At 40.4% G+C, this 25,308-nt stretch overlaps 1 protein-coding gene across 5 annotated transcripts in view; it reads left to right on the forward strand.

Annotated features, from left to right (window-relative positions):
- The window catches only part of WDFY3 (WD repeat and FYVE domain containing 3), a 196,540-nt gene that overhangs the window by 97,061 nt on the left and 74,171 nt on the right, over positions 1 to 25,308 (forward strand). For all 5 annotated transcript variants that reach the window (XM_083367552.1, XM_083367553.1, XM_083367554.1 and 2 more), the window contains 10 exons: positions 6,615 to 6,795; positions 7,504 to 7,718; positions 8,929 to 9,041; positions 10,198 to 10,429; positions 12,299 to 12,399; positions 13,935 to 14,153; positions 15,101 to 15,282; positions 18,405 to 18,636; positions 21,349 to 21,509; positions 22,986 to 23,097. In XM_083367552.1, the coding sequence (XP_083223678.1) occupies positions 6,615 to 6,795; positions 7,504 to 7,718; positions 8,929 to 9,041; positions 10,198 to 10,429; positions 12,299 to 12,399; positions 13,935 to 14,153; positions 15,101 to 15,282; positions 18,405 to 18,636; positions 21,349 to 21,509; positions 22,986 to 23,097 (1,748 nt within the window). The remainder of the gene's footprint in view (positions 1 to 6,614; positions 6,796 to 7,503; positions 7,719 to 8,928; positions 9,042 to 10,197; positions 10,430 to 12,298; positions 12,400 to 13,934; positions 14,154 to 15,100; positions 15,283 to 18,404; positions 18,637 to 21,348; positions 21,510 to 22,985; positions 23,098 to 25,308) is intronic.

Here is a 25,308-nt window from a genome sequence, read left to right on the forward strand (position 1 = left end):
GTTCAAACTATTAAGATTATTGAAATTTCACTAATTCTTCTTAGAGTTTGAATAGAAATATTGCAGAAATTTCACGAGATTTGGAAATCTTATGAAACGTCACCTATTTTTAATTCATTTTTCTTGCATCTGTTTCATCAGACAGCGTTGCACAATGGTGCCAGGGGCACAAAAAGGTTGCAAATCATACTTTAGGATTAGCTAAACAGGAAATGTCTTTATATAAAGGAAAAAGTTAGAATAATTGAGATTCTGATATTAGGTAACATCTATATGGAGTTGTCTCTGAGGTCTGTTTTAATTGTGCAATTTTATACAGGTAATCCAAGATTGGCAAATTGTACTTAAATATTTTTTATTGCAGTTGAACTTAATGTTCATTCATTCCTTTGGATATCACTAACCATTGAGCACAAAATATAGTTTCTTAACTCCCAATTCTCCAAAATTAAAAACAAAAAGTACAGAATGGGACACAATAAACCTGATAAATTCTGTCTGGCTTCATATTATATAGTCTTCTAGACATTCTGCTTTTCTTCTACTGAGTGTTCAGTCTGGAAAAATATGGGTCCTGGGACCCTATTTAAGTATTTTATAAATACTTTGGATCAATGTGTTTCTGTTTAGAAAAATAGATGAACTCAAAAATGAATACTCATAATAGCTACATAATAGCTACATAATAGTTGAATAAATTATTGACATTATTTCCTATTTCCTGCACTTTTGTTCTATAATATCAGCATTCTGAGATTTAATTTGGATCACCTATTACATAAAACCTGACATTAATTGGGATTGGGATTTCAGACATGTAGTGAGTCGTGAATATTTAGGTGAAAAACACATATGCAAACCTGTTGTGATTTAAATACAAAATCCCTGAAATGAGTGTCTCTTAAGCCAGTGGTTCTAAGACTTCTGACTTCTGTGATCTCGTAAAACAGTAAACAATGCCCCTCTCAAATTTACAACTAAGGCTCAAATTCTAATGTCGGGATGAGGGAGAAATTAAAAACACACCATTTTTCAATAATTAATTTCTAACCTCTTTGTCTCAGGACTTCTGAAACTTTGCAGACTGTAACTGCCCATGTAGGGTTGCGAAGACAAAATGAAGGGCAAACTCACATGGGAGTTTTGACAGGGTTCCCACTTGCAATAGTGGCAAATGTCTATAGCTCGGGTGTAGGATGAGGGTGAAGGTTTGTTCTCCGAACTTGTGGGTTGGTTTCTGAACATTTTGTTACCAGGCTAGGTAACATCTTCAGTGGAGTTTAGGTGATGTCATTGTCAGTATTCTTCTGTTTATAAGGGCTTCCGGTGTGGGTATGTCAAGTGAAGGTCTTGTGATAGGACGTCTGATGGATCAGGTGTGAGTCATCAATGAGGGTCTTGTGATGGGTCTTGTGATAGAGAGGTTATATTAGGTCAGGGTCATTGGGAGGTCATCTGCTGCTGGGGCAGAGAGGGGGGCCTTGCCTGGGTTAGTTGAGGGTTGGTGCTGTCTCTGGTTGGCTGTGTGGTTGATTTGGATTCTGAGGGTTCGTAGGCGATTGTAGGTCAATGTGTCTGTTGATGGAATTGTTCCCATTTTCTCTGCAGAGACAAAGCTGGAGCTTTGTCCAAATGGATGGCTGCTTTGCTTTATGTTAGATAGACAGAGAGTCAATACAGAAGCCATCTCCAGTGTGGAACTCCCATTTAATAAATTTTTCTCTGTGTGTGAGCAACCACTGGCTTTTTAAAGTACGTATATACTTGAGTATAAGCCGACTCGAGTATAAGCCGAGACCCCCAATTTCACCCCCCAAAACTGGAAAAAGTTATTGACTCGAGTATAAGCCGATCCGCCATTCTGCAAGCCTCCGCCGCCGGCGGATGCTGGATCCGCGCTCTGCAAGCCTCCGCCGCTGGCGGAGGCTGGATCCGCGCTCTGCAAGCCTCTGCCGCCAGCAGAGGCTCGATCCGCCATTTTGCAAGCCTGAATACACAGGAATACCCTGTGTGGCCATGGCTCTCGGGGAAGCCCTGGCTGTCCGCTTCCTCGCTCCACGCTGCCATTTGGGGCCCGCGCGTTCCCCGGGCAAATCGCGGCGCCCAGCAGGCGAGGAAACACGCCCGCTCCAGTCGCCCCCCCCTTCCCTCAGGAGACGCGAAGCAAGTGACCGCCCAGAGCTTACCGAGGACTTGCGCGCAGCCGAGGCTTCTGTGCTTCCAGGATCGCGCGCACCTCTCCCAAGCCGCCGCCGTCCGGAGACCTGCCGAAGTTTGGGGAGGTTTGGGGAGGTGCGCGCGCACCTCCCCAAACCTCCCCAAACTTTGGCAGGTCTCCGGACGGCGGTGGCTTGGGAGAGGTGCGCGCGATCCCGGAAGCACCAAAGCCTCGGCCGCGCACAAGTCCTCGGTAAGTTTTTTTGTTGACTGGAGTATAAGCCGAAGTGGAATTTTTCAGCCCAAAAAGTGGGCTGAAAAATTCGGCTTATACTCAAGTATATACGGTACTAATTTCAATGCACTAAATTCTAGAGGACCACACAAATGGCCAACACTTAACAAAATAGGGCAAGGGATCCAACCATAGAAATGATAGAAATCAGAAAATGCCCCTCGTGCTCTTGTTTTACCTAACGGTTCAAAGAGTAGACACAGTGATAATTCACATGACACAAATAATTTTTTCCACTGATTTCTTTTGCACTTACTCATTTCAGGGTAAGTCAAATGACTAACTTGGTAAGTTATTCTAATGTTGGAAGGGAGGTATTCCCCTGTCCCCATTGGCTGCAGATAAGCCAATGGCTGTTAGTGACCGGGAGGGGGAGATAAGATGCCTCAGTTTTCCTTGTGCAAAATCCAACGGGGGAATATCATCTTGCAGAAGATGAGTTGTTCCATCAAGTTACCATGTAGATGTGAGTAATACAATGTCACTGTGTCATTTACCCTAGAAACACCCATGTTCTTGAGGATGCTAGATGTGCAATGCAAGGGATATATTGCCAGTCAACCATAAAGCATTGATCTTAAACTTAAGATGTAGATTGCCCTTAATCACTAGGAAGTGCATGTACACCACAGAGCAAACTGATTGTGTTATATTCATCCAGCACATTGGTCGCGCTGGTGAAGATCTCTGGCAGGCTTGGGACAGGGGTTGTTCCTCTGTCCTAGTCCTATTAGATCTCTCAGCGGCTTTTGATACCATCGACCATGGTATCCTACTGCGGCGTCTCAGGGGGTTGGGAGTGGGAGGCACCGTTTTACGGTGGTTCTCCTATCTCCTGGGCCACTCGCAGTCGGTGTTGACGGGAGGGCAGAGGTCCACCCCGAGGCCTCTCGTTTGTGGAGTTCCTCAGGGGAACTCAGCGATGCCAACCCAGCGATGCCCTCGCCGTGATGTCCCATTGCCTGGAGGTGGTCCAGGTTTGGATGGGGAGAAACAGGCTTCGTTTCAATCCTGCCAAGACTTAGTGGCTGTGCATATTGGCATCTCGGGTTAACCAGACCATTCCACCTTTAACGATGGGGGGTGAGGTGTTACCCCCCCCCCCCGTTGATAGGGCTCGCAACTTGGGCGTCCACTTTGACTCCCGGCTCAATTTTGAAGACCATATAGGAGCCGTGACCAGGGGGGCTTTTGCCCAGGTTCGCCTGGTGCGCCAGTTGCGACCCTACCTGGACCAAGATGCCCTACGCACAGTCACTCATGCGCTCGTGACCTCCCGTTTAGACTACTGCAACACTCTCTACATGGGGCTGCCCTTGAGGACCACTCGGAGGCTTCAGCTGGTGCAGAATGCGGCCGCGCGAGTTGTGATGGGGGTTTCCCGATACTCCCATGTAACACCTCTACTCCGCGAGCTGCATTGGCTCCCGGTTGCCCTCTGGGTGAGATTCAAGGTGCTGGTGATGACCTATAAAGCCCTAAATGGCTTGGGTCCGGGATATCTGAGGGAACACTTGCTGCCGGCATCAAGTTCCCTTCGTCCAGTGCGCTCCCACAGCGAGGGTCTTCTCAGGGTGCCGCCGGTAAAAGATTGCCGGCGGATAAAACCTAGGGGGAGGGCCTTCTCAGTGGGTGCGCCTGCCCTTTGGAACCAGCTGCCCGTGGAGCTTAGGACTGCCCCCGACCTCCATTTATTCCGCCGGGACCTGAAGACCTGGCTCTTCGAGCTCTCTGGCCCAGGCTGAGAATTTTAATTTTAATTGGGGTTTTTACTTTTTTTTTCAGGGATTGATGTAATTTTTTAAATTGTTTTTAACTTTTGTATTTCTTGTTTTAAATACCCTGTAAACTGCCCTGAGTCCTTCGGGAAAGGGCAGTATATAAATCTAATAAAATAAAATAAATAAATAACAGCCCCCAGACTTACTTGCTTCCTCTTGTCTCCAGTTGTTATTGGCCACTTATGGATATATATATATATATATATATATATATATATATATATATATATATATATATATATATATATATATATATATATATATATATATATATATTTCCCTAATTGTCTTTGAACCTAGGTCTTTTTGTTTTCTCTTTTCTTTTTTTTTCCTTTCTTTTTATCAACCATAGTTTTGCTTGAATGAAAGCTTTGCGATCCGGTTTGGCTTTGTGATACAAATGCAATTTCTAGTTTCCCCCAATATTTAATATATGCTGACTATGTTGCTGATAGAGGCAAAATGGAAAGGGTCCAGTACTGCAAACTTTGAGGATGAGGCAAAGTGCACACTGGCAGAGAACAGAATCAGTTTGAGGTTAATACGATGCCATCAAATTGGGCTCCCTTAATAGCAAATGTATGGGCAGGTGATTATTTACAGAGCAAATGTTTTATTTCTGTAGGGGAAACTGTTGTGTTAATTCAGACAAATTATGGTAACAAAAAATGACTTCATTACCCCGTCTTTCCCCCCCCCCCAAAAAAAAATGGCCTAACCAAAATTAGGCCAGTGCTAGGCAGATGTTTTGTTTTTAAAACTGAGGTATATAAAGGTAAAGGTAAAGGTTCCCCCACACATGCGTGCTAGTCATTTCCAACTCTAGGGGCCGGTGCTCATCTCCGTTTCAAAGCTGAAGAGCCAGCGCTTGTCTGAGGACGTCTCCGTGGTCATGACTAGACGCCAAAGGCGCACGGAACGCTGTTACCTTCCCATCGTAGTGGTCCCTATTTTTCTACTTGCATTTTTATGTGCTTTCGAACTGCTAGGTTGGCAGAAGCTGGGACGAGTAACAGGCACTTACTCTGTTACGCGGCACTCGGGATTCGACCCGCCAAATGGCCGACCTTCTGATCGACAAGCTCAGCGTCCTAACCCACTGAGCCATACACTACCTTTTATGGCTACAATTCTGTTTCTCCATGTTTTCACTTAAAATTGGCAGGAATTGTTTTTTAGTTTTCAGTACACCAGATACAGGCTTTCTGATGATCACGTGTTGCTGAATCCTGAATGAAAAAGTGATAGGACTGGCGTTTGTTTGTTTGTTTGTTTATTTGCATAATGTTCTGTGACAGCTGCTAACTGGATTAGACATTATAGAGCTATGTGTACAATAGTGTCATCTAGTGTAATGTGATCATAACCTGTAGAAAGAGGTGTATAAGATATTTAATTCTTCAAGGTATTGACCACAGTTGAGACCAGAATTCCAATTGCTAAGCAAGGCAGTTGTTAAGTGAGCTTCGCCCCATTTTACGACCTTTTTTGACCCACTTGTTAAGCGCATCACTGCAGTTGTTTTTCAATCGCTTCCCCCATTTTGTTGGTCGAAATCCAGCCAGGAAAGTTGCAAATGGTGATCACATGACCCTGGGACAGTGCAACTCTCATAAATACATGCCAGTTGCTTCCTGAGTTGTGATCACGTGACCAGGGGGATGTTGCAACAGTCGTAAGTGTGAAAAACAGTCATAAGTCACTTTTTCCAGTGTTGTTGTAACATTGAATGGCCCCTAAACGAATTGTTGAAAATCAAGGACTAAATGTATATGGGTTGTGCTCAGTATATACAGTATTACACAGTATGGGAATGATGGGCAAGCTTCCTTTTCAATCCAGGTTAATAAAAGAAAAATTCTTCTGTCCCCAAAGTACTTTTTCCAAAAGGCAACTGGACTTCCTTGGTTCTTTTTCTTTTTCTCCGAAAACGTTTTGCTTTTCATCCAAGAAGCTTCTTCAGTTCTGAAGAACTGAAGAAGCTTCTTGGATGAGAAGCAAAACTTTTTATGTCCAGTTGCCTTTTGGAAGAAAGACATCTTTTGGGAGAACCATGACCTGGATGATTGAGAATATCTTTAGACGAGAAGTCCTCTTGCTATCAGCTTTATAGCTCATCTGGACTAGATGACATATCATTATTAGGGCAAAAATATCTTCTGGAAATCTTTGATCTTTGTAAAAAATAAGTGAAAGAGCAAATTAGCATGGAAAAGAAAAATGTAAGTTATTTGTAATAACACAAAACTCAATGCATATTAATAGATGAAGTGTACGATTATTCCAACCTGTAAATATTCAGTACTTAATTAAACTCTTTGGGGAAAAGTCTAATGCTGAATCTGCGCTAAGGGTTTGTTATTTTTCCTTCTCACCTTTAGACATGCATATCATTCAGTGCCACAAGCTTCTTCAGTATTCCCTTCCAAAAACGCCACTGATGCGAAGTTACACAAAGGAACTCTACTTCTGCAAAGTCTGGATGCTGTCATTATCCATCCCGGAGCTATGCTGGCTATGCTGGATCTTGTGGTCTCCGTTGGGTCAACTACACAGCCAGAAGTGAGTCTTTATTGCTTTACTGTGTATCATTCTAATAGTTTCTATAACCCAGGGTTTCTCAACCTTGGGCCAGAATTCCCAGAATTCCCCAGCCAGCATGATGTGAGTTATTAAAGTGGCCAAGGTTGAGAAATACTGATAGAAACATAGTGATCTTAAATCTTAGGATATCTTTACTGTCTGGAATCTGATAAGACTACTATAGTTCAGTTTATTGAAAAAAAGTTTGTATTTTGGTTGGAACAACATGGTTATACAATGGCATGATGCTTAGAGCAGTGGCCCCCAACCTTTTGAGCACCAGGGACCAGTTCTGTGGAGATTTTTTTCAGCAGACCAGAACAGGCGTGGTTTCACATGCTTCCAGCATCCCATGAATGGGCTTCGCTTGTTTGCATGGACCAGTTTTTGGCATGCCACAGCCTGGTGCTGGTCCACGGACCGGGAGTTGGGGACCCCTAGCTTAGAGGAAAACAGACTAATTTTCTCATTGGTTTTCCCCAAAACATCTCCTTCCACATGTTGTCCTATGTATTTTCAGTTTGTACTGGGAATCTGAGTCTGCCTGTTTTACTCGGAACTAATTTCCCTAATGCTGGTAACCAGTATAAAATTTCCATTTCTGATCTATATCTATGGTTTAAGTAAGAATGTACAGTATATAATATGCAGTATTCAAGTACAGTGTTTTTGCCTTCTGTGTTATAGCATGCACTGGATCTCCAGCTTGCAGTGGCCAACATCTTGCAATCTCTTGTACATACCGAAAGGAATCAACAAGTTATGTGTGAAGCTGGGCTTCATGCTCGTCTTCTGCAGAAATGCAGTGCTGCTCTTACGGATGAAGACCACTCTTTGCATCCTCCTCTCCAAAGGATGTTTGAAAGATTGGCTTCCCAGACATTAGAACCAATGGTGCTGCGGTAAGTGAGAAAGTTTGCCTTACTTCAGGGTTATCATTCAGAACCGGGCAATGAGAGCCATCATTTCTCTATTTCTCCACTTGGTTTAGTTCCTAAAACTGCACAATAAAGTCAAGAGATCACATGGATGCTAAAGAAATAACAGCTAGTCCTCGACTTATGATTACAGTTGAGCCCAAATTTTCTGTTGCTAAGCAAGACAGTTGTTAGGCGAGTTTTGCCCCATTTTACGATCTTTCTTGTCACAGTTGTTAAGTGAATCTCTGCAGTTGTTAAGGTAGTAACACGGTTGTTAAATGAATCTGGCTTCCCCATTGACTTTGCTTGTCAGAAGGTCACAAAAGGTGATTATATGACCCCGGGACACTGCAGCCATCATAAGTATGAGCCAGTTGCCAAGCACCTGAATTTTGATCACCTGACCATAGGGATGCTACAATGGTCGTAAGTGTGAAAAAGGGTCATGAGTCACCTTTTTCAGATCACTAAATGAATGGTAGTAAACCAAGCTCAACCTGTATACATAAATGATTGCAACTTTTCTATTTTGATTAGATGATTTGCATTCTATTTGATGAGAAAAAGTTCGCTGTAAATGTTATAAAAGGGACGCGGTGGCTCAGTGGGTTAGGACGCTGAGCTTGTCGATCAGAAGGTCGGCAGTTTGGCGGGTCAAATCCCGAGTGCCGCGTAGCAGAGTGAGCGCCTGTTACTCGTCCCAGCTTCTGCCAACCTAGCAGTTCGAAAGCACATAAAAATGCAAGTAGAAAAATAGGGACCACTACGGTGGGAAGGTAACAGCGTTCTGTGCGCCTTTGGCGTCTAGTCATGCCGGCCACATGACCACGGAGACGTCCTCGGACAAGTGCTGGCTCTTCGGCTTTGAAACGGAGATGAGCACCGGCCCCTAGAGTCGGAAACGACTAGCACGCATGTGCGGGGGAACCTTTACCTTTACCTTTACCTTTACCTTTAAATGTTATAAATAAGCAAAATAACAGTAGAAGAATAATTTTAACTGATGTGTTTACATACAGTACAGACTTGACACTTTTAATGTGCTTTACCTTGATTAGTTTCAGGTGTTTTTTTTTATTTCGTTAAAGAGTTCAAGTGAAAGCCTTTTAGATTAAGGGATTAAAGATTAAAGTTAAAAGCAGTACAGAGTAATCTGAAGCTTCTCTTTGTTTTCCTTTCCATTTTTCTTCAGGGAATTTTTACGTTTGGGAAATCCTCTGAATTGTGGAGCCTGGGATAAAAAACTATTGAAACGGTATCGTGTACATAAACCAAGCTCACTCAGTTATGAGCCAGAGATGAGAAGTAAGTGTTCAAATACTCAAAAAGCGTCTGGGGTTCTTCTGGAAGTTCTTAAAAATCTAGTAATTCTTTGAGCAAAATTTAGAATGAGTGCTAATGAGATTTGCTCGTATTGTTACAGAGGCCTTTTGCAATAGTAATAGAAAAAACTACTTGAGTACAATTCTAAAAATTATTTAACCTCGGATAAGGAATCAGAAGTAATCCACACTATTACAGTGTGGTGTCTCTCTTTTAAGTCTTTCTAGGGATTTCCATTTCAGGTCTAAGTATTCACTTTTGGTAACAGCTCTATAATTTAAGTTCGAAACTATCTTCAACATCTTGATTTCAAATCATAAATAGAATAAAGCCCGGATAATTATCAGTACTGTATATCTGATACTTATAATTATTACTGTAGATAATAATAGAAAAGCTGCATAACGTGATTGTGATTAAAAGACTGGCTGTATTATGGCTACATTTAGTCCAGTGTCTTTAATAGCTGAGGTTTACTTAATAATTTCTATTTCAATACAAGGCTGAGTAGAAAAAGATTACTTGTAGCGGGCAGAACATGGCTAAATTGGATTTAGGTAAACATTGTTCTGGAAATTAAAATACATTTGGATGCTACTACATGTCGTTAAGATGTGCAATGACTGATAGGCTGATTATATGCCATCAAGTTGATATTGTCTCTTAATGACCACATAGATTTTCTATGACAATGTGAGAATTAACTAGAAGAAAAATAATATCTTAAGCTTTCATTCACAGTCCAATTAAATCGGCAAAGGAGGAGGATTTGACTCTTTTCCAATGAATGATTTCAATGGAATTTCATGGGTTAAAATTTAAATGCTTTCCATTATATAAATTGCTTTTTGGTTCTTTTGTCTATTATGGATAGCCTTGACTTTTACAACTTCCGATATCATTTTGAGGATTGATTTTATAATCGGTCTAATCATTTTTAGAATCCTGTAAGTCCATTGCTGATAGCTCATCCATGTAGAATCTGCGAATCACATTTTATTCACATTATGTGGGACTTAATATCAATCAACAAACCTATTTTTTCCTTTCTCCATTAGCTCAACCTCTTCCTTTTTTCACATTTTCTATTACCACAGCTATTCTTTTTACAGCTTTTTTTTCTTAATTCCTACTATAGACAGCATGGTGACATCAATGGAAGGTCTTGGTACTGACTGTGTGTTCAGCTTACACGAAGACACCCACTACAGGATTAGCAAGAGCCTTTTGAAGCCAGCTGAAGGAAGCACCGTGCCTTTGACAAGAGTAAAATGTTTGGTTTCTATGACAACTCCACATGATATTAGACTTCATGGATCGTCAGTTATGCCTGCATTTATTGAATTTGACACTTCCCTTGAAGGGTTTGGGTACGGTCTTGCAAAACCTTTTATCTTAATTTATTGTTCTTCATGGATGTTTAAGTGGGTTGTTTTGGTTTTACAACCATAAAATGTGACGTGGAAGGCTGCTTTTGATGTTACACATTCTTCTGTAACAAAGTTTAAGTTTGGACCACCCCACAAAGCATTACTTTTTATGTGTTAGAACATTTTTTTTCTCCAGTAAAAATGGCCCTTATATCTAATTGTCTAAGTCTGGAAAGGCACTTGATGATCATATAAAGCTCAATATATTTCATTATGTGGTTTATGGAAATTGCTTGGATTTTTGATGTACTGGTCCGTAAAGAAATTTAGATTATAAAAGCATAATGTGAGTTTATAACCTTTTTGTATTTCACATGCTGAAATATTGAATTAGAATATTCTTATTCCTGTCTTACAAAAAAAATGAGGTAGGATCCTTGGACATAATTCTAGCTCAGTGATTACACATCAAAATTGTGACATAAATCCACTGTGTCCTCATTGTGCCATCTTTTTGTCTGAATCTTCCCTTCAACACAAACATACACTGACTTTGAATGACGTAGTTGTATCTGATTGATGTGTCCCATGGTTTGTTAATCTTGGGTCTTATTCAAAGAACATCAGCAAGTTTTTTTTCCAGTGTAGAGACAAATGTACCATCAAACAGACAGGTGGAAAAACAATGGCAAATGTCTCCTGACATTTGGAAATATTTATGGGAGGCGGGAAAACGTATTTTGGGTCCAATAAATGGAACAGTGATGCAAAATGATGAGGGAACATCATGCATGTGTGTGCAACTGAGAGGATGGATGTTATTTATTAATTTTGAAGTATGACAATTTTATTTTAGGGTTAAGGTAAAGTTTCTACCATTCCCCCGCCTCAAAATGCAAGAAAACCATGCAAGCAATTTTGAGCAATTGTGGTGGAGAAGGTCCTCTGGGCCATAGAAAAGGGATTTGGGGGCTTGTCTGAAACCTGGAAAGAGCAGGTTTTCCATCACTGCTCTTACAGCAGACATGTCAAACACAAGGCCCAGGGGCCGGATTCGGCCTGCGAAGTGGTTTCATGTGACCCCTGAAGCCATCCTGGAAACAGTGAGGGAATGGCCCCCGCTGCCTTGGCCCTGGCCCAGAGACCTTCCTTCTGCCAGAGATCCCCAGATCTGTCCCACTCCTGCCCAGGCCCCCATAGGCACCCTTGATGCCAATGATGTAGAGCTGGCCATGCCCACCCAGTAGGCCATACGCACTCCAGCCATGCCCACCCAGTAGGTTGCGCCCACCCTGGCCATACCCACCCAGCCCCCCCGAGGGCAACCACAATGCTGATGTGGCCCTCAATGAAATTGAGTTTGACACCCCTGTCTTACAGTGACATCTAGGAAAGTCCCAATATGATATTTATTCCTATTCCTCAACGTGCTTGTGCTTCAGAGTGTTTCTACGATATTATTCTACAATATTATGTACTTATGATCTCTTTTGAGGATTTGTGTGTCTGCGCATGTGTCAATATGAGTGGGTGTGAGTGAGTACCATTATTCTTCAATCAATCTATAATTGCTGGCATTCCCTGGTTTGCAATTCTTATCGAAAGTTGAAGGTTAAAGGCCATGTTTGTCTCTTACTCCAAATAGGGATTTCAGCATTTCTATAGGTGTTTGTCAAACTTTCTTAAATGTTTGATTTATGAATTTTTGTCAGTTGTTAGTAATGTATTGATGTTTACTGTCATCAGTTTTAGGTCCAGATAACTACAAAAGAGCTAGCTTTTGATCTAATTTACTGTAGATAGTTTATTTATTGTTTATTCATTTATTGTTCAGAAACTGTTCCTAATTCATTCATCTCTTTTTCATAGTTGCCTGTTCTTACCTAGTTTGGCACCTCACAATGCACCAACCAATAATGTTGTTACTACAGGTTTGATTGATGGCACTGTAGTCAGTGGAATTGGAACTGGTGAGTCCTTGGTTACCATGCTGGCTCAGAATAAATGTGTACTATTCTGTCTTAGATGTGTTTTGTGTATTGTTTTCTGAGATGAGAGTAGTAATGTGAGATCTTATTTTTCACATTTTGTATATAACCTCATACTATGACGTGCAGATGTATGTACCCTTGTGTCAGGATAGTGTGTGTGTGTGTGTGTGTGTGCACACAAACACACACACACACACACACACACACACACATCCCTTGGACCCAGTTTTGGTAAAAAATTTTCATGAAGGCAAAATCCTGCAGGTTGATAGAGTTCCATAATTCAAATTAACTGATTATTAGAGTATAACTGAATCCACTAACAATTGGGTGAATGATTTACTGCAGGGGTGTCAAACTCAATTTCATTGAGGGCCGCATCAGCATTGCAGTTGCCCTCAGGGGGCCAGGTGGGTGTGGCCTGGGTGGGCATGGCCTACTGGGTAGGCGTGGCTAAAGTGCGTATGGCCTACTGGGTGGGCATGGCCAGCTCTACATCATTTGCATCAAGGGTGCTTATGGGGGCCTGGGCAGTAGTGGGACAGATCTGAGGGTCTCTGGCAGAAGGAGGGTCTCTGGGCCAGGGCTAAGGCAGTGGGGGCCATTCCCTCACTGTTTCCAGGATGGCTTCGCGGGCCGCATGAAACCACTTCGTGGGCCGGATCTGGCCCCCGGGCCTTGTGTTTGACATGTCTGATTTACTGTAAGGATTTTATGTGAGGTAAATCACTGAAAGTGTGTAGAAAATGGGTTGTATATAAATGGAAGGAAGAGAGGGAGGAAGCTTTCAATACATTGTGTCAACATTTCTTTTCCCTTCATACACTAGGACAGGAGTAGGCAACCTCAGCTCTTTTATGACTCATGGACTTCAACTCCCAGAATTCCTGAGTCAGCTATGCTGACTCAGGAATTCTGGGAGTTGAAGTCCATGAGTCATAAAAGAGCCGAGGTTGCCTACCCCTGCACTAGGAGAAAGGGGGAAATAATATAGGAAAATGTTTAATGATTGGCTGCAAGCAGATGAAACAAATAACAAGTCTCATAAACCTTTTTGTGATTGAATATATATATTGTTCATATCACTTCTATATTTACTGTTCAATAGCAATCAGGAAATGTGGGCAGTGATTCCCAGATACATTAATGCATTATATAATTTTATGTCCCTTCATATTTTATATTTGTTTGATGTGGATTATTATACTAATTTATTATTATTAGATAATCATGTATAAGTAATATTTTTATTTTTACTACTTCCAGAAATTCATAGTATCCAGCTGTGTAATCAGCTGCAAGATTAAAATATTTAAGCTAGATAATGTAAAGAATTTGGAGAACGAGTTAATAGATAATGATAATGATGATGAAAGGGAACTTGGAGGTCATCTAGTCCAAACCCCTGCTCAGGCAGGAAACCCTATACCATTTCAGGCAAATGGCTGTCCAGTCTCTTCTTAAAAACTTCCAGTGTTGGAGCATTCACAATTTTCTGTCGTTTTCTCTTACAGGAGAACGCCTTTTTCCACCTCCATCTGGATTAAGCTTTTCAAGTTGGTTTTGTGTGGAACATTTTAGCACAGCCCCAAATTATCATCCAATCAGGTTACTTACAATTGTAAGGCGGGCGAACAGCTCTGAACAGCACTATATATGTCTTGCTATCGTCCTTTCAGTAAAAGACCGATCACTTATTGTTTCAACTAAAGAAGAACTGCTTCAGAATTATGGTAAGAATCAGCCTGCCTAGAGACATTTCATCAATATTTTTTTTTTCACTTTAGGACAATCAAGCTTCATTTTGAAATAACATTCCTGCTCCAACAAACTGTGATGGGTGGCATGGGGGAATAAGTGAAGAGCTGGAGGTTGTAAACTTGAAGTCTTAATTTGTTGAGTACCCTGAACTTCCAATTATTGAAATTGAGCCCAAATATGATGAAGAGATTCTTCAACTAATTTTCCCCCTTCCACTACAATAACTTAAAACAGGTAGTCCTCAACGTGCAACCAAAATGGAACTTGCTGTTCACAGTTTTAAGGCGTGATGGTTTTAAATTAGGTCACCCACATGACTGACTCAATTTTATAACTTTATCTCTGCAAAAAAAAAGTTATAAAATTGAACTGCAAATGACTATAAATCCTGGCCGGTTGTGCCAAGCGCCTACATGACCACACAGGGAGTTTGCTGAAGGAACTTCAGAACTGGGTTGTAAGTACCCATGAGGAAGTCTATCATAACTTTAACCATTCATAAGTCAAAAACTGCCTACTATGGCATTGAAGCCAAATGTAGCTGTTTAATGTTGCTAGTAGTGAAAGTTAAATACCTGTGATTCCATTCCAGATGGCTTGCTTAGTAAGTGAAAATGGATAGTCTATTAATATTAACATGCACTTATTAATTTATTCTAATGTAGTCTTAACTTTGACTTTTTTTTCTGTATCTGGTTCTTTGTTGTGATGGTGTACTGAATGCAAACATTCAAGTGGTTAACTGCTTTTTACTCTGAATTTCTAATGTTTTCATTTGATAAATTTGAAGCCAGATCAGGGGCTATTATTTTTAAAGGGAATTGTGCATACCAGACTGTTTCCTTCTTTTGGGGGGGGGTTGACTGTTGCCAATACCTTTGGCCACTGAAACACTCTTCCAATCTTCTTTTGTCTCCAGCTGATGACTTCAATGAGGAATCATCCTGCTATGAGATTCTGCCCTGTTGTGCTCGTTTTCGTTGTGGTGACCATATAGTGGAAGGCCAGTGGCATCACATGGTTCTGGTAATGAGCAAAGGAATGCTGAAAAATAGTACTGCTGCACTTTACATTGATGGACAGCTGATTAATACAGTAAAGGTAATTCAGCGCCTATAGCACCTACCCTTACTAGAAAATATATGTGACAGTATATATTCTCAAGTGCTGGTGGCAGTTGCTTTATGTTGTTCCAGGGACGCAGTGGCTTAGCAGTTAAAGACCCTGAGCTTGGCAGCTGGAAAGCTGACAGCCCGGGTTTGAGACCCAAGCGCCATGCGATGGGGTGAGCTCCTGTTACTTGCCCCAGCTCCTGCTCACCTAGCAGTTCCAAAGCATGCCAATGCGAATAGATAAATAGGTACCACTTCGGTGGGAAGGTAACAGTGTTCTGCGTGCCTCACTGTATAGTCATGCTGGCCAGATGACCACAGAACTGTCTTCGGACTACACTCCCTTGGCTACGAAAAAGAGATGAGCATCGCCCCCTAGAGTTGGACATGACTGGCCAGGGGAAACATTTAGCTTTTATACTGTTTCACTTTGTGATATTAAGCTCATGTTTGCCAGGGGTTTGTGTGGCAAGCCCAGATTTTGTCAAAATGACAAAACATGCATGGTGATGTCACAGTGCAAGCTCTATCCCTTAGTACTTGCATGCGACATTGAAGTCCTTGTATCACAGGACCCATGATGATTGCTATTCATAGGAAGAGGGAGTCTGGCTTTTTGAAATCAAAGCTACATTGTTTGGCTATATCTAAAAAGATTTCTTATGCTCTTCATGCTGTTCTGTTTGGTTCCCTAGCCCAGGGGTAGGCAATCTTGGCTCCTTTATGACTTGTGGACTTCAACTCCCAGAATTCCTGAGACAGCATGGCTCAGTTTGGAAACCTCTCCCTTTCCCCTCAGCATGGCTGGCTGAGGAATTCTGGGAGTTGAAGTCCACAAGTCATAAAAGAGCCAAGGTTGCCTACCCCTGCCCTAGTCTAACTTGAAGAAGCGTTGCTTGCTCCTATCCTTATTCTTCAAAAATCAGAATTGACTTGTGATTAAATGCATATGTTAAATAAAAGAGTGCTTAATCCATATTAAATTGAGTGTCTTCGAAAAATATCCTAGTCTGGAAAACCATAACACATTTAGAAGTTACATAAAATTAAGTAGAAAGCTTAAGCCAGTGTGGTGGTCAAATATAACAATATTGCAAAATGTTTACAATAAACATTGTAGAATAAATAAAAACTAATAAAGCTCAGTTTAGTGTAAACCCGTACTGGCATCTGGTTTGCCTATTTCTTGTAAAAAAAAATGCAAGGGACCAACACAGTGCATATGAAGAAATATTCTAACTATGAGATCAGATGGTCAGATGTTTTACGCATTTCTGAGAAATGAAAAATTTTGTTTGTACTTCTGCAGAGCTAGTAGGGATACGCTTATTATTTAATAGTTAGAACAACTTTTTCTGCTTCAAGTACCCCATAAAATGTCTGTGTGTAAGTTGAGCTAGAGTTACTGCTCTGGCTGCCAGAATTTCCTGTCCCAATGTCCTGCAAACATGGAATTAATAAAGGTAAAGGTAAAGGTTCCCCCACACATGCGTGCTAGTCATTTCCAACTCTAGGGGCTGGTGCTCATCTCCGTTTCAAAGCCGAAGAGCCAGCGCTTGTCCGAGGACGTCTCCGTGGTCATGTGGCCGGCATGACTAGACGCCAAAGGTGCACGGAATGCTGTTACCTTCCCACCGTAGTGGTCCCTATTTTTCTACTTGCATTTTTACGTGCTTTCGAACTGCTAGGTTGGCAGAAGCTGGGACAAGTAACAGGTGCTCACTCTGTTACTTGGCACTCGGGATTCGACCCACCAAACTGCCGACCTTCTGATCGACAAGCTCAGTGTCCTAACCCACTGAACCACCGCGTTCCATATGGAATTAATAGCAGTAGATTTTTTTTAATGCCAGCATAAAGGCAATTGGCTTTCATTTCCTTAGGATGTTTCATCCAGTTAGGTATCCTTGTACAGCAGGGGTCTTCAAACTTGGCCCTTTTATGACTTGTGGACTTCAACTCCCAGAATTCCTCAGCCAGTATGCCTGGCTGGGGCCAAGTTTGAAGACCCCTGTTGTACAGCATGTAGAATGTCAGAACCAAAAATAGCCACTAGCAAGCCATCCATACCACAAGGCTAATTCACAAGAAAAATAGGGGAGTAGTAAATATCCAGTTTTTCCCCCCATATACAATCCATCTAAAAGAGCTTTTGGGTGGGTTAAAGAACAGGTTGTTTAATGTCCTAGATATCCAATTGGGACAAAGCCACAACTACTTTTTTCCCCTGCCTAGTCAAAATTGAAGAAGGAAGAATTTGATTCTTCTCCTCCGCTATCTTTAAGTAAAAGGTGTCCCATGCCAATGGGTGAAATAGAAGAGATTATGCATGCTAATCCAATCAGGAGAAAACCTTGCCTCCTGTTACTCCTTAGGAGAAATGAATGATCTCCCTATAAAGTAACAGATTAGATAAAATATATCAAAATGTGTAACAGAGGGCACTGTAGGAAAAGAGCAGACAGAGCTGGGGTGCAGAGTTAAATGCACTATCACCTTAGAATCATCATATTACCACAAACGCTCTTAAGTCCAGCCCCTCCAGAATTTCATTGATCATTGTCTGACACCAATTTAGATTCATCTGTATTGTGCTGCAATCTTGCAAATGATCCTGACAGGCACCTTGCTCCTTCCTCTCTTCCAGCATGAAAATGAGGGGGTGCAGAATACTGTGGGTGCCACCGGGTGGGGGGAGGGGTATATATAGAGAACTACCTGTATGTCTTATCCTGGGTGGTATTGTCTGATGCCCCCCAAAATAAATTTCTCTCCTTAAATACATCTGAAAGTACAGATATATTTATACAGTACATTAATCCTCTTATATGGAGGCTTAATACATGAAGATTTCCTTAGATTAAAAAACTTATAATTAGATTATGTATATTTTTAATTGGGCAGGAGCGTTCCTTTCTTAGCACATAGAAATGTCAAAATAAACTACCTATGGTGCTAGTTCTGCTGGTTTCTTATGTACACAGAGCAGGATGGTAGAAAAAAAAACTAGATGGTTTGGTGGCGGCCTATGGGGATTAATCATAGGTAGAGCATGTAAATTTATTTGTCTATAGAATAGGTGTGATAGTCTTGCATTAACGTATTTTACAGTTTCACTATATTCACAGTAGCCCTGGCGGTTCAAGTTGTGCCAATCCACCAATAGTTAGTACAGTTTATGCCTATATAGGCACACCGCCAGCCCAGCGACAGCTTTCCTCACTCGTTTGGCGATTGGGACCAACCCATTTCTTAGAAGAAGTCTTACCTCCATCAAGCATTAGCACGATTTACGAACTTGGTCCAAACTATGTTGGAAGTTTCCAAGCTGTATATATGCCTTGTAAGTAAAACAAATCCTAATTTAAATATCTTTTTTTAAAAATTTGACTTTTCAACAATTTCTCTCCCCCCCCCCCCCCAAAAAAAAAGCACAGTACCTTGACAGTATTTTGAAAAGGGGCAAGAAGCTATTCCTCAAAAATATTTTAGTTTGGGCTTCAGGATAAAAAGTGGAAGATGTACAGAAGATAGTTTGATCCAGAATCTACTGCTGATTTTACTAGGTGTAATGCAGAGATGCTTCTGAGTAAACGGGTTTGAAAGTGTAATATTAGTTTTTCTGAGATTATGTGGAAAACAGGATTTTGTAAATTATTCTTTATAATAACAATTTGAGAAGTGTTTAATCAAATAAACTATCTTTCACCTTTAATTTTTTTCTCCAGAATGTTATCTCTTTCTTAATTTGCTCCTTGGACTGAGACAGCTAATCCATTTTTGACATTGGCATGAAGAGATTATACTATTGTTTTGGCCTGAATCTTAAATGTTTCTGAAGTGAAATATAGGAATATGATTGATATTTTGACCAAAGGTCTTACTAATTGCATCTACTAGAAACTGTGGCCCTAAATATTTGAGGATGATGCATTTGGAAGTAGCAGTGTGTGTGTGTGTGTGTGTGTGTGTGTGTGTGTGTGTGTGTGTGTTGCTGAATGCTACTTCCAAATGCATCATCCTCAAATATTTAGGGCCACAGTTTCTATTAGATGCATAAAAAAAACATTAATAAATTTAGTTAATACTTATGCACCATTTTAGGGTGCTTTTACATATGCTGACCGGCTAAATGCAATCTTCAGGTTTATATGATGGGCTTTGTGTGATGTTCAAATCTGAACTAAAGCCCAAATTAATTAAAATATACATATTTCAACATTGCAAATTGTTTACAACGGTTGTAACTGCTGCTTCCTATAGTCACAACAATTGCCATCTGTGCACTTCACAACCAACAACAGAAGTAATGGAAAACACAGCAGTGAGATTGCAAGTTTCAATCATAGAATGTCTCACTGAACGACCACTGTAATTTGCTTAATGACAAAGTGGAAGTTGCTTTTAAGTCCAGTGTGCTCACTTAGCAACTGGGGCACCTAACTATGGTGCTAGTCCCAATTGTGGTCAGGAAGTGAGGACTACGTATAAAAATATGATTTGTTTAGGTTTGTTGTATGTTGTTTGGATTTAGATGTTAAGAATTAACTACCTAGGTTTTATTTATTTATTTATTTATTTTATTACATTTATATACCGCCCTTTCCCGGAGGACTCAGGGCGGTTTACAGGGTAATTAAAAACCAAAAATACAAAAGTTAAAAACCAAGTTTAAAAAAGATTAAATTTATCCCTGTATAAATAAAACCCCAATTAAAATAAATTAGCCTGGGCCAGAGAGCTCGAAGAGCCAGGTCGTCAGGCCCCGGCGGAATGAACGGAGGTCGGGGGCAGTCCTCAGCTCCACTGGCAGCTGATTCCAAAGGGCAGGCGCCCCCACTGAGAAGGCCCTATCCCTGGGTGTTACCCGCCGGCAATCTCTTACCGGTGGCATCCTGAGAAGACCCTCCCTGTGGGAGCGCACTGGACGAAGGGAACTTGATGCCGGCAGCAGGTGTTCCCTCAGATATCCCGGACCCAAGCCATGTAGGGCTTTATAGGTCATCACCAGCACCTTGAATTTCACCCGGAGGGCAACCGGAAGCCAATGCAGCTCGCGGAGTAGAGGTGTTACGTGGGAGTATCGGGAGACCCCCATCACAACTCGCGCGGCCGCATTCTGCACCAGTTGAAGCCTCCGAGTGGTCCTCAAGGGCAGCCCCATGTAGAGAGCGTTTGATGGTCTGGGATATTTTAATATTAATTGTATTAATTTTTATTGTAATTGGGCTACACTATTTAATTCTTTCTTAACTTTTGTATATTGTATTTTTATTGTATTTGCCCTGTACACCGCCTTGAGTCCTTCGGGAGAAGGGCGGTATAGAAATTAAATTATTATTATTATTATTATTATTATTATTATTATTATTATTATTATTATTATTATTATTATTATTATTATTATTATTATTATTATTTACTTTTCCCATTCCTGTGGGAGTGTCTCTTCTAGCAGTTCTACCTTGTTGGGAGAGGACAATATTTCATACCCAGTTCCTCTAATTGTAATTGGGCCCACCTACTGCTGGAGCTTTGTTTTTAATGAGGAAAACAACCGAGCCATTGCAAAACAGAGTAGGGTGAGACCAAGTGGAATGGAGGGAAATTTGCAACTCATTTATCATAGCAACTAGCTGTATTGTTAAGGCTGCATGACATGGATAAATTTTATCCATTGCTAAGCAACTCTTAGAATTTACATGCAAGGAGGGCAGCTTGTTTCAAAGTTGTAGTTACTGTGAAGTTAAAAGCTATTACATTTGCGCTTAGAGTAGCAAACTAAATACTGGATAGGATGAATATTTTATTTCCTTTGGAAAGGGTTTTCATTGCTATTATTGACTGGATCTTAGGCTAGATATTTCTCTCTAACCCATAATTCTGCACTATAACTATATTGCAAATAGAAGCTAATTCTAAAAAAAATATATCCTTCTCTAAAGTCTCCTAGGGTATTCCCAATTGTGGTGAAATTGGGTTTAAAGATTGCATCTCATCTGGTTTATAATCTATATTATATCACCTCACAGTGAAATGACTTTCTTGTTTGAAGGTAAAGATTCCAAAGCAGAAGGAATCAGTCCATCTCCAGTGTCATTGGTCCCAGAGGAAAAAGTTTCTTTTGGCCTCTACGCTCTCTCTGTTTCCTCACTGACAGTGGCAAGGATTAGAAAAGTTTATAACAAATTAGACAGTAAGGCCATAGCCAAGCAGGTAAGCGGAAAACTTTTTTATGTGTAGCTTGTTAGTTTTTGGTATTGACTCAACAAATGTTGTAATACTCAACTTTGACCATCAGCAGACCTCCCGCTTTATTTGATCCACGAGACGGACCAGATTGGCAAGCATCTTTTATGATAGGTTGTGCTTGCATATTGGGTCCACTCATGGATACATCCCAGGTTAGAAGATAATGTGCACAGCTAAAGGTTAACAAAGAACAAATAAGTATTTAGTTCCTGGGTATTATTTATTAAGAAAATTTATATGGCCACCCAACTCACTCTTGGTGGCCCCAGGTGGTTTAAAAAGTGTGTTTTTGTTACCTCTTTTATACTTCGGAGGGACTTACATGAGTTATTGCAGCTAACTTACACTTTGGAGTATACCAGCGGATACTGGCTTTGTAATCTCATATGAGGTACAGGTAATCCTTGACTTGCCCACTTTGTTTAGTGATCGTTTGAAGTTACAATGACCCTGAAAAAAGTGACTTATGACACACACAAATCCCCGTGGCCACATGTACAAAATTTGGGTGCTTGGCAACTGGCATGTATTTATGAAGTTGCGCTGTCCTAGGGTCATTTAATCACCATTTGTAGCCTTCCTAGCTGGCTTCCGACAAGCAAAGTCAATGGGACAAGCTAGATTTGCTTAACAACTACAGTGATTCTCTTAACAACCATCTTTCTTAGCGATAGAAGGTTTGGGCTCAGTTGTGGTTGTAAGTCAAGGACTATCTATAAATGTTTCTATGATAGAGATGCATAATGGGAGCTGATCCAAGGCAAATGGCTTATGAATGGACCAGAGAGAGAAAGAGAGGCTTTCTAAGAGAGGCTGAGAAAATTAAGCAGCCTATTTAAAGGCTGTGTACCAAAAAAAGAGAAATTGTTGATTATTTGCTTCTCCATAACGCATTCTACTTGATGCTACATCCTCTCACAGCTTTTAGAAATGAATGATTCCCACTAACTGTGCTTTTGGATTTGAGAGTTAGAAGCTTGGCCTAAGTCAGGGGTAGGCAACCTTGGTTCTTTTATGACTCGTGGACTTCAATTCCCAGAATTCCTGAGACAGCCATGGCTCAGCATGGAAACCTGGCTGGCTCAGGAATTCTGGGAGTTGAAGTCCACGAGTCATAAAAGAACCAAGGTTGCCTACCCCTGGCCTAAGCGATGACAAGTGTCCACAAAAGTGTTTATCTTCAAGCCGGGAAAATTAAAGATGTTTGCGAAACTGTTTCTGATATTGACCAACTAGAAAAAAAACATTTCTTCCCTTTTACAAGGAAACTGTTCCTTTCTACTATTCTTATGTTTGTGTTAATCCCAGAATCATACCAAACCTTTCTTTTCTTAGGCTTGAGGAATTTGTTTTTCTGTCAATCTGTGAAAATGCTCAAAGTATATTGTTCCTATAAACTCTGTCTAAACAAAGGTGTTTTTTTTGTCATTAACTCATTAGTTAGCTATTTCATCTCATGAAAATGCCACTCCAGTAAAACTGCTCCACAATTCAGGAGGACATTTAAATGGACCTGCGCGTACCATTGGTGCAGCTTTGATAGGATATCTGGGTGAGAAAACATTGAAATAAAATTATACGTGTTTTGCATGGTGATTACTCAAGTATGTAATGCTTCTGTCTGTTACATTAAAAATTACTCTTGAATATCAATCAATTAAGGAGGGCTCATTCAGTTGCCAAAAATTAAATATCAGCCAGCAGTGTGCGGCACCTGCCAAAAAAGCCAACACAGTTCTAAGTTGCATTAAGAGAGGGATAGAATCAAGATCACGTGAAGTGTTAATACCACTTTATAATGTCATGGTAAGACCACACTTCGAATACTGCGTCCAGTTTTGGTCGCCACAATGTAAAAAAGATGTTGAGACTCTAGAAAGAGTGCAGAGAAGAGCAAGAAAGATGATTAGGGAATTGGGGGCTAAAACATGTAAAGAACAGTTGCTGGAATTGGGTATATCTAGTTCAGTGAAAAGAAGGATTAGGGGTGACATGATAGCAGTGTTCCAATATCTCAGGGAGGGAGGGAGGGAGGGAGTCAAGCTATTTTCCAAAGCACCTGAAGGCAGGACAAGAAGCAAAGGATGGAAACTAATCTAGGAGAGAAGCAACCTGAACTAAGGAGAAATTTCTTGACAGTTAAAATAATTAGTCATTGGAACAACTTGCCTCCAGAAGTTGTGAATGCTCCAACAATGAAATTTTTAAGAAGAGGTTGAACAACCATTGGTCTGAAATGGTACAGGGTTTCCTGCCTGAGCAGGGAGTTGGACTAGAAGACCTCCAAGGTCCCTTCCAACTCTGCTATTCTATTCTATTCTATTCTATTCTATTCTATTCTATTCTATTCTATTCTATTCTATTCTATTCTATTCTATTCTATTCTATTCTATTCTATTCTATTCTATTCTATTCTATTCTACCCTACCCTACCCTACCCTACCCTACCCTACCCTACCCAGTCCTGATCCCAAATCTAAACAGATAGTCATCATTTAGCAACATATCTTGTACAGCAAACATTCACAGTTAAAAGGTGATTAAAAATTTACTTTGCAATCACAATCCTCACATTGACAACCTTTCTAGGTCTAAAGCAAAGGAAAGCTGAAGTAAGATTGTAAGCACAGTCACATTTTTACTTCACTTAACAACCAAGTTGCTGATCCCAATTGGGATCGCTTTCCCACTCCTGGAGTAATCACGTTGCTTGAGATGTGTAGAAAACAACTTACACTCTTGCAATACCTTCCTCTCTGGTTTCTCTGCTCTATAGAGGAAATGGTCAGGCAAAAGTGAGATTTTACAGAAATTGCTTGCTTTTTTTTTCTCCCCTCCCATTCACACAGAATGGAAAGATTAGAGAGGAGAGAATGCAAAAGCATACTATAAACAATAGTTTTCAGCTCTGAGCTTCGGTTGCAAATACATTGATTTCAGTATAAGAGCAAACAGTTTAATCTCTTGCAATCCTTTTCTCTCCAAGCATACTATAAACAATAGTTCTCATCTCTGAGCTTTGGTTGCAAATACATTGATTTCAGTATAAGAGCAAACAGTTTAATCGCTTGCAATCCTTTTCTCTCCAAGCATACTATAAACAATAGTTCTCATCTCTGAGCTTTGGTTGCAAATACATTGATTTCAGTATAAGATCAAACAGCTTAATCTCTTGCAATCCTTTTCTCTCCAGTGTCTCTATTATGCAACGGCAGAAAAAAGAAATAGCTCAGATATAGGACAATGTGTATTTATTGTAAGGCAATCACACAACTGAGGTGCTGCAAAAGTTGTAAATGAGCTGTAAAGGGTTTTTTTTTCTTTTAGCACTGGATAACTTGGGCAATCATTTAATCTCTTTTTAATGTTTGTATTTAGTATTTTATTCTGCCCTGTGAACCGCCCTGAGTCCTCAGGGAGAAGGGCGGTATACAAATATTATTAAATTAAATTAAATTAAATTAAATAACGTCTAACCATTGAATGGTCAGTAAGCAAGGAGGATAAGTTAATTTTTCAACTTATCGTAATTGGGTTTTTAATCAGAGTTATAGGGGTTTTAGATTTTAATTAAGGAAAATTTAAACTATTTTAATTGTTATTAATTTTTGTATTGTAATGTTGTTTTAATTGCCTTGTGAACCGCCCTGGGTCCTATGGGAGAAGGGCAGTATATAAGTTAAATAAATAAATAAATAAATAAATAAATAAATAAATAAATAAATAAATAAATAAATAAATAGCTCCTTTTGTTTGCTGCGTA

Source organism: Vipera ursinii (assembly GCF_947247035.1).
Source record: "Vipera ursinii genome assembly, chromosome: 7".
Taxonomy (NCBI): Eukaryota; Metazoa; Chordata; class Lepidosauria; order Squamata; family Viperidae; genus Vipera; species Vipera ursinii.